Below are 8,922 nucleotides of genomic sequence, written 5' to 3' on the forward strand. Positions count from 1 at the left end.
CGATTCAAGTGTACCCCGTTCAAATGGCGCGCGGACAATTTACTTACACTACGCGTACATACCCGCGAAAAGTATTTTATCACATCCGCCCGCCACCCCACGATTGCCTTACATTTTTTATTTCTTTGGCGAATTGGTCATTTGAAATTTTTTTATATCTTGCAATACTCTGCCGATAGCGCACAAATGTTAAAGAATGCGCGGGTGGTTCACCGCATAGAAAACCGATAGCGATTCTATTATTGTTCACCCTTGGTATTTTGCGTCGGAAGTGATTATTGGGGACACCGTTTTTGGCAAGATTACCCATACAGACCACCGCGTGCAGTTATATGGCACCAAAGAACCCGGACTAGGCCTCTTTTTCTTTTGCGCAGCCTGTGTGGTGCAAGGTTTTGTGGACATCACTGTGAAATACATCGATTACTTGCTGTTACTTTTGCTAGTGTTCTAAAATTTAACCTTGCTCATTTGGTAACGGTATATACATCTTCTTAAGTGTTCGATGTATGCCTGCGGTTGTAACACTTCATAAACTCTGTCCAGCAGGCGGGGCTTCGGAGAGTCGCTATTATGAGCTTGGATCTTCGCAAAGACACTTGACTAGTACAGTCGTGCGGAAGCCTGTAAGTATACATAGCCGACAGAGATTAATTGTAACAGGAGAGCTTAACAGGAGTATTGTGAAAGAACACCGCCATTACCTGTCAGGAATGCATAGAAAAAACCTTCACTGCATGGTAATGAAAGCCTATTTCATCCTGGGCCGAAGGTAAGTAGCAGCCATTCATGAGCTTGGGCTGCAGCAACGACGTGGCGTGAATTCAAGAAACCACTCTGAGCTCATAATATGCTTTCTGCCCGAACTGTCTTGCGCCTTACTCATTCTAGATGGCTCTGAAGAAGAAAATCATAATAGCTTGTTTATGTTCATTGCCGGGAGAAGACCCACCCGTGATCTCCAATTATTACTTGTGTCAACCGACACCATGTTATGATAGTGCCACCGGCACCATCTTGCATGATGACATAAGGAGGGGGATAATGTGAGAAACTGGGAAAGTAACCTCTTGCAATTGGTAAATGAACATTGCTCATAGTGGTGGTGTGGTACGCAAGAATTGTTTCAAAAAGTAGGTGAAAGCAAACGAAGTGGGCTCAATGAGCATGTACAGGATTCGTTCTAATAATGTCGCATTGTCTTTCTGAAGGATCGCGACACGAGCCTTTTCAGTATACATCACGGAAATGTGACTGCATGATATAAACGGTATACGTCCGCCGTGTATAGAAAAGAAAAAGGAGCTTTGCCCACACGCTAAATCACCAGTTTCATGGCGAATCGCACACTGTGGATATGCGCCAGCATTTTTCAGAACAAGAACTACTGCTACTATACTACTGCTACTGCTACTACTACTACTACTACTACTACTACTACTAATACTAATACTAATACTTCTACTACTGCAGCTGCAACAATCGGGTACTTGCGTCGACGTTGTCTCAGTATTTCAAAGCTCGTAAAGATCTGAAATGAACATAATGGTGCATCCCCTTCTTCCCTATATCCTCTTGTGCGATTCCTCCGTCTTCCTTTCATGCACCCTTCCTTTCACATCCCATTTGAGGCAGGCGGGGATGGTGTCCCTCCCGAAGGCAGTTTCTCCGTCTGTTTGCCCGTCTATTTCTGACTATTTAATTCATCCTTCTTACTTACAGCCACAAGATACCAACGGTAGCGACAGGTATTTTTGAGCCTCGAACATAGCACGTACTCGCAAATAAATGTGTAATGTGCTACGATGGGCTGGTTGGTTGGTTGTTAGTGATACGGGCGCACATGAATTCGGCGGTACGATTATCCAAGAGAAACAAAATGTTGAAGAGACTGGGCAGTTTCACCCGAAGGGCGAAGCATTGAAATCGCTAGCAAGGTTTAGCGTTGCGCTGGAGCTCTTCACACGGTCTTCTAAGAGCACAAAGAGGCGACACGTTGGCGCGACACGGCACGCAAGTCAACTTCTGCGGCCCACCAGAAACAGACCCCCTGGCAGCTACCAGGCGTCTCACAATGTTGGCGTGGTCAGGAGCGTCACCGCCGGAGTTTCAGGGGCCACGCCTCAGTGTTGCAAGTGATGAGACCAAATTTTGTTGCGTACTGTCTTTTGCACTCGAAGTACTTTATGCACCGCAGCGCATACCTTCTAACCTTCCACGCGCGGGCCGCGCGTGATAGCGTAACACCATGACGACAACGGCGCCAAAGGCGACGGTGCGAATGCGCTACGAGCGTCCGTGTAATTGCTATCGCAATAACAGTGTAGATGTGGAGCCTCGGAATTAGCGGCACGTACCCACTCTGGGTGATTGGTAAAGAACCGGGTAGTTCAAAAGAAAATAAGAACGAAGAAATTTAAAAGAATTCAAGCAAAGTTTGATACAGGTAGGTTAGAATTAGAAGATAATGATCGGAGAGAATCATTTATTTTAGAATGAAGGACAAAATGAAGCGTGAAAGTTAAAGGAATTGACCTCGGTTTGGGGGAAAGAAAAGAAAGAAAATCATGAGCAATTCCACTCTGTGTAGGTGGATCACCAGCGAAGCTGTATAGCACACGACAAGGAGGTGAAACAGAATTTTGAAAAAAGGTACGAACACGTTTATCGGTGGTAATCGTGACGAAAGGCAAGCACACACGTCTATTATTATACATCCACGTTCATTTGCGTTATGGATTCGTTATATACATTCGTGTTTTCATTTCGCGATATATTGAGGCAAAGAATTTGAGACCAAAATCACCGCACCGACTGGCAGGGGGTGAATGCCGTAAGCGGATTCGCAGAGGAAGGGCATAGAGTTTTAGTGTATGGAACGCTATGAGGGAGGGGCAGCATGGGAGCGCTAGCATGATGAGCGGCATCGGAGCCAGCTGTGGAAGAAGACGACGACGAACGCGCGGGTACGAGCCATTGCTGATAATGATAGTTTTTTGCTCACACAGATTTGTTGACCGACACGAAAAATGCACGCAACCCTAGCCATAAACAGCTTCGGTCTGAAAGCGTGACGAGGTGCGTGCTGCTCGCTTTCTTTTTGTGTTCTGTGCGTTAGGAGAAGCACAATTGTTTTGCTCTGTTCTAACGTACTTATTTCCTTTCTTATTTACTGTGCTGGTTTCTTTAATTTCAGTCCGTGTGGCCGCATCGTTGCATCTATACGCCTCTTTGTAGTGGATACAGCAATAATGTTTGTAAAATGAAGATAAACGTCTATTAAAAACATTATTTTTGCCTCAGTTTCGCTTCGAAGGTCTGACCTTGCGTCTGGCTCATGTTGTGGAATACGTGGGACGCATGCGTCGTATTGCAGTACTTGGCAATCTCGTCATCTTCTATTTGATATTTTGTAGCCACCTGGAAGACATCAAACTGTTGCTTCCAAATTATCTAGTCTTCTGCGGGGTTGGAGGTCGACGAGAACGGCGGGATTGGCGGCAGGAACGACGCCATCGCACAGAAAAATATAGTTACTATTGCACCGGAGAAATCAGTGCTTATACCATGTTATGCGTGAGTTCGTGATATGCGCTCCGGCACGGGTTTGATGGCTTCGATTACCCCTTATGAAGAACACACATGCGGAACGCACTACAGGAGGACATGTTTTGATTCTGTTATATCCAACAGCCCGTTCCCGCTCTAGCCAGACTCCTCATATGTGTAGCTTAACTCTGTTAGCACGTGTACAGGGCGCTAGCCCCTGCTGCCTGTACATAACCTGTGAAAGCAACCAACATCGACAATAAACGAAGGTAATTAAGACAGCTGTGGACAACGAAGAGGAAGAAGAAGAAGAAGCAGTGTCTCTTCTGGTCGCGCCATGGCAGATGTGCCTGACCCTTTCGTGTTAAACCGCGAATATAGCAACGACCAGCGATCGCCAACGCTCTCGCGCAGGCCAGACAAGCGTCAACCCGCGTACACCACGAAGTTGGACGCCAATGCAGACGCCAATGCAGACGCCAAGGCAGATGCCAAGGCGGTGGTCATGGCCACCGATATCTCCCGCGACTCGTCCAAGTCCGCCGGTGCCCATATGCGCTCGGCCCAGGCGCACAGCTTCTGGAGCATGTACTACCCCCTCGCGGCGCGCATAAAACCCACGTAAGTGGCAACTCGCAACCGCCGCTAGCTAAATCGCTACATGTTAAAAGTTGATTGTACGCCGCTAAACATGTGTATAAACGCCAATTGCTTCACTAGTAGTGCCGAAAATAAGTATAAGTGCTTCTGACAATCGCACCGAAAATGACTTCACCGGAGAGGAGGGGAGCCTTTAGGGCCGTATAACGTAAGGATCTTACAAGCAATAAAAACAGCGCTAAACGACGGGACGAGTGAAGGGACACAGACAACGGCGCTGATGTCTGTGTCCCTTCACTCGTCCCGTCGTTTAGCGCTGTTTTTATTGCTCGTAATCATGAACCAACAAGCCCAAATCTTTTGCAGTAAGGATCTTTTTTACTCAATTCTATTTCATTAGTATCATTCCCTCTATTCAATATTTAAATAAGTTTTCGCGGCGGGCCGTGGTACCAACCGTAATGTGGGTGGATTCCGCCGCTTGGACTTCTGACGAAGTGCAACAAGGCATAGAATCGTAATAGAGTCATTACGGTATCCCGGCCTAGGCTAGCGAGTAGTAAAAAACAGCGACAGGCGGCAAGAGATGCAGTGCGATTTCGCACTGCTTATTTTGGTGATGAACGCATCCAGTGGCCGTCCCTGTTTGTTGCGGCGGACTTGGCACAGGCTTGCAGGAATATGTGCCGAAGCTAATGAACACACGCGCAAGAAAGGCGAGAAAACAAAAAATGGACAGGACAGCGCTACTGTCCTGTCCATTTTCTGTTCCCTCACATTTTGTGAATGTGCTCTTGCGTTTCAAGCTCTTTTCTATTGCGAATATCAGCCAACTAGTTCGATTCACCGTCTTGTGTCGCTTTCTCTGTCTGGGGAGATGGACTGATCGCCTCAGCCACAAGCTTCGGCGTGGCGGCGCATCTGCGCGTAACATCCGTGTCTAATTTGGCTTCGCTACGGAGGTAGCGTGTTTTCTCAGAATTGGACGAAGTGACCGAACAGTCGCGCGAACTACCTATTGTTTGCAGTCGCAGCAAAAGTCGAATCCCTAATTATACAGCGGCGCCGGTGTGATCGCCGCGCAGACGGTACTTCACAGTGACCGACCTGGCGGGAGCCGTGGCCACTATCCTGGCCGCTGGAGTGGTCATCCTGAGCCTGGTTATGATGACCACCGATCTCCCTGGTGACGGAGTGCACCAAGTGCTCGTCAGTGGCCCCTTTGGTCGCGTCCAGGGACTCAGCCTCAAGGTTCTTGGTCACACGGACGTGTACGCCTTCCTGGGGGTGCCGTACGCGCACCCTCCTCTCGGAGAGCTGCGATTCCGGCGCACCTTCCTTGAATACGACTTCGGCCAGGTGCACTGTTTGTGGCCTTGTAATGCTAGGGATCACACTAAACAGGTTTATGGCAGTTAATAACTCTCCAGTAGCACTGCCAACAACAGCTGCCCCCTTTACCGCCTTCTGAAGAGCGTGCACCCTGCATCTATGTTCCTATACGCGGTCCGACCCTGAGGTTCTTCTAGGGAGATAGCTTCTTGTTCGTGTTTTATAGGGTTTTCTTTCGTGCTTCATCATGCGTTATTCATTCAGTGCCAGATCGGGCACTTTCAGAGCGAAACGCCAAGCTGCATAAGAATAACCGATTGCGGAAAAGAAAAGAAAATAAAGCCACCGGCTAGGCTACGAAAGGACTCGCGATGCCAGTGAATGCATTAGCCTGACGAGGAAGTTCTTGGAGGTGGCTGCGATGCTTTGTGAGAACAGGAGAATGCCTAAAGAAAGTACGGGCCAATAATCTGATGAGTCATTAAGGGGTTCGGTGGATGAGGTACGATGCCAGCGCCAGTTGAACCCAGCCGATCACATTTCCTCGCTGCGTGTCTCGTAGGGAAGAGGAGCTTCCACGTTGCATATAAGGCAACATCTACAATTAACAAAACAAAACAATAAAGGCGTGCATACACCAATGTCACAACATTTTTTTTTTCCAATGGCAACGTTAGAATTCTGACTCGATCTCACATTCCGTCACGTCGATCTCCGCAGGGTTCGGTGATTGATGCCACGGTGGCCAAGCCCGCGTGTGAGCAGAGGGCGCTGGACGACGATCCGCTGTCGACTGTGTCCGAGGACTGCCTGCACCTCAACATCTGGACGACGTCGCGAGAGTGCCTCTCTCCTCAGTGTGCCAACAAGAGCGTACTTGTCTTTCTCCACGACGGTTCTTTCCAGACAGGCGGCAACAGAGACCCGCTATACGACGGAAAGTACGCTCACGCTGTTGACGCATTATTTGGCAACGCGAAGGTTCGCGCTAGTTGGTACATTAGCCCTACAAATAGTATATTTAGCAAAACGCTGATGGAGAACTGGAGACCGATACCCAAGCACAGGCCTTTCGTGCTCCCCTCCATTGACTGCTTTGAAACCGCAAATGCACCCCTTAAGTGCGACTACTCACTTCATTATTCTGCGCAGGTGTTGTGTTATTCTAGAGTACGGCTAGAGGAGGCGGAACCTTGACAGAGAAGGCATGAAGTGTACGAGGACAAAGCTGAAACATAAACTGCAAATTTTAGTCAAAGAAAGCAGGACTTTATAAAGATGTGATCCGAGATCATATTTTGTAAAGATTCTTTTCACTTTACAATCTTTCTTTATACGACGTCATTGGTCCGCAAGACCCCACGTCCAATTCTTGCCGGGACAATTCTGCGGCAATGATGATCAGCAATAGCAGAAGGACAAGAATACTTACAAAATATTGCTTTAGGTAAACTTCTACGGCGATGCTGTGGGTGTGACTGGAAGCGCTGGATTTATGTACGCATTGAGAATCGCCAGGGGCGGTAGTTCGACGAGACTTTGTTCGAGTAAAGAAGCAGCCTAGTTCCTCGCTTGTAGTCTCTGATTTTTATAGAAGTTATTTGGGGCTTTCAGGAAATATAGTCAAAGTAACTTCGCTCGACTCTGCGAAGGCAGAATGCACAAAGATTTTTTTTTGTTCGTATACCTGTTTATCATGTACGCTGGCCACCTTCGCTAATCCTATGTGCAGCAGTATGATTGGTGGAGATCTGCTCTTACGAACAGTACAAGTGTAAGCACTGTCATTGTGAATACAGGACCAGGTGTGTACCAAGCCATGAGAGTCATCAGCAGCTGACGCAAACACATGGGGCGCAGCCGGCGTAATGTGCGAAAAGTAATGTATTTGCTTTCGCGGCCCTCCAGATGTGTCTTTTTGGGTACTCCTCGGAGTTTAAAAGTTTGTAGTCGCTAGGGCTGATTGACCATAGGCATGTCGACTTTCATAATATCGTGACTGCATTTTAATGTTATTAGCATTATTGGCGCATTTCAATCACTTTGTGTCTATCTAGCCTGATTAAACAATTCTTCAACTAATATATGTATTATGGCGGATCCTACGCATCTTGTTGGTATCTACGTACAATGAGGAGTTGTTCAATTGCATAAAGAGTGCCGGCAACCATGTTAGTTTATGCGTTATTGCAATGTCAGTGCAAGGCCATACCAAAAGCTGCCGCCCAAACCGCACCATCAACATTACAAGCTGTGCAAAGGCTGCCCCTTTGCATCTGCTCGAGTGCGCACGCTTGTGCCTCTCCAGAATTGTTAGAACATGGGGCTGCTGGGCTGGGGGACCGAGGTTCAATCCCACCACAGGGAGCGTAATTGAATGTTATTTTATGCTCGAGCTGCTCGGGAAGACAGCAGCAGCACCCAGCAGCCGCAGTCAGGAAAGTCCGGGAGGGTTCGCAAAGACTCGCCGCTATAAAATCTGCCCCGATGATGGGTGGAATCGAACCCGCGTCTTTGCACGACTTCCTCAGCACAGGAGCCCGGTGGTTCAGCGCTGCGCCACGCATGGCTGCGAGCAGCGAAGCATGAATGGTTACCTGAATTCTGAAGATATAATCTCGTTCTAAAGTTATCCGTAAAGCACGCAACCCCCAGTATGAAATGGCGCATGACTTTAACAGTCTCTTTCATTTACTTTATTTGATTTTCCTTTGTCTGGTCATTGGACGCCACTGGGTATGCGCCCATTCTTGGCCAATGCTCCAGAATGAGTTTGTGCCACTGTAATGATGTAACCTGCATTAGAATCCGGAAATGTATTTAGGCATTAATGCGATTAGCATTCTTGGCCGGATGCTTTAGCACTGCCTCAAGAATGCCCGCGGGCAGCCAAGGAATAATTCTCAGCGTTAGCACGAACCAGCGCACCAGCGTTGCGATCTCTGAGGCCGTGCAAAAGGGTCGCGACTTTGCGGGCGCGCCGCTAGATGACGCCGCTTGTCCAGAGGGAAGCACGGAAGAGGAGTGCGGCTGCAGTACACGGCTCATACATGACGTGTTTTGGTGATGAAAATGCGGCGTATGGCTACATTGCTTGCGGGATTATCGCATTAACGTAGAAAGCAATCGTGAGATGGGGTCTCCTGGAATTTTTTTATATTCTAACAACAATAAAATAATACATTTATTGCTAACAAATGTTTTACTTTTACTCGTACTGCTCAACATGATAAAAAAAATGTTGCTCCACATCGTTTAATGAGGAACTTGGCATCATTGCCATGTCTGGTTTGTCCGAAAAAGAAAAGAAATAACCAACCATCGTGCACTTATCTCACAAGTGCTGAATCGAGCCACTGCAGAGACATGAAAAAGTGTTCCGGCCTGCCCTAACTGAGAATTCCGAACTGGGCCTTGTATACGCAAGCGGGTTATTATGCT

At 47.7% G+C, this 8,922-nt stretch overlaps 1 protein-coding gene across 2 annotated transcripts in view; it reads left to right on the forward strand.

The window, feature by feature from the left end:
* Positions 1-3,844: 3,844 nt before the first annotated feature.
* The window catches only part of LOC135898161 (acetylcholinesterase-1-like), a 16,856-nt gene continuing 11,778 nt past the window's right edge, over positions 3,845-8,922 (forward strand). For both annotated transcript variants that reach the window (XM_065426943.1, XM_065426944.2), the window contains exons 1-3: positions 3,845-4,170; positions 5,235-5,508; positions 6,202-6,422. In XM_065426943.1, the coding sequence (XP_065283015.1) occupies positions 3,887-4,170; positions 5,235-5,508; positions 6,202-6,422 (779 nt within the window). In that variant the 5' untranslated portion in view covers positions 3,845-3,886. The remainder of the gene's footprint in view (positions 4,171-5,234; positions 5,509-6,201; positions 6,423-8,922) is intronic.

Source organism: Dermacentor albipictus, chromosome 3 (assembly GCF_038994185.2).
Source record: "Dermacentor albipictus isolate Rhodes 1998 colony chromosome 3, USDA_Dalb.pri_finalv2, whole genome shotgun sequence".
NCBI lineage: Eukaryota > Metazoa > Arthropoda > Arachnida > Ixodida > Ixodidae > Dermacentor > Dermacentor albipictus.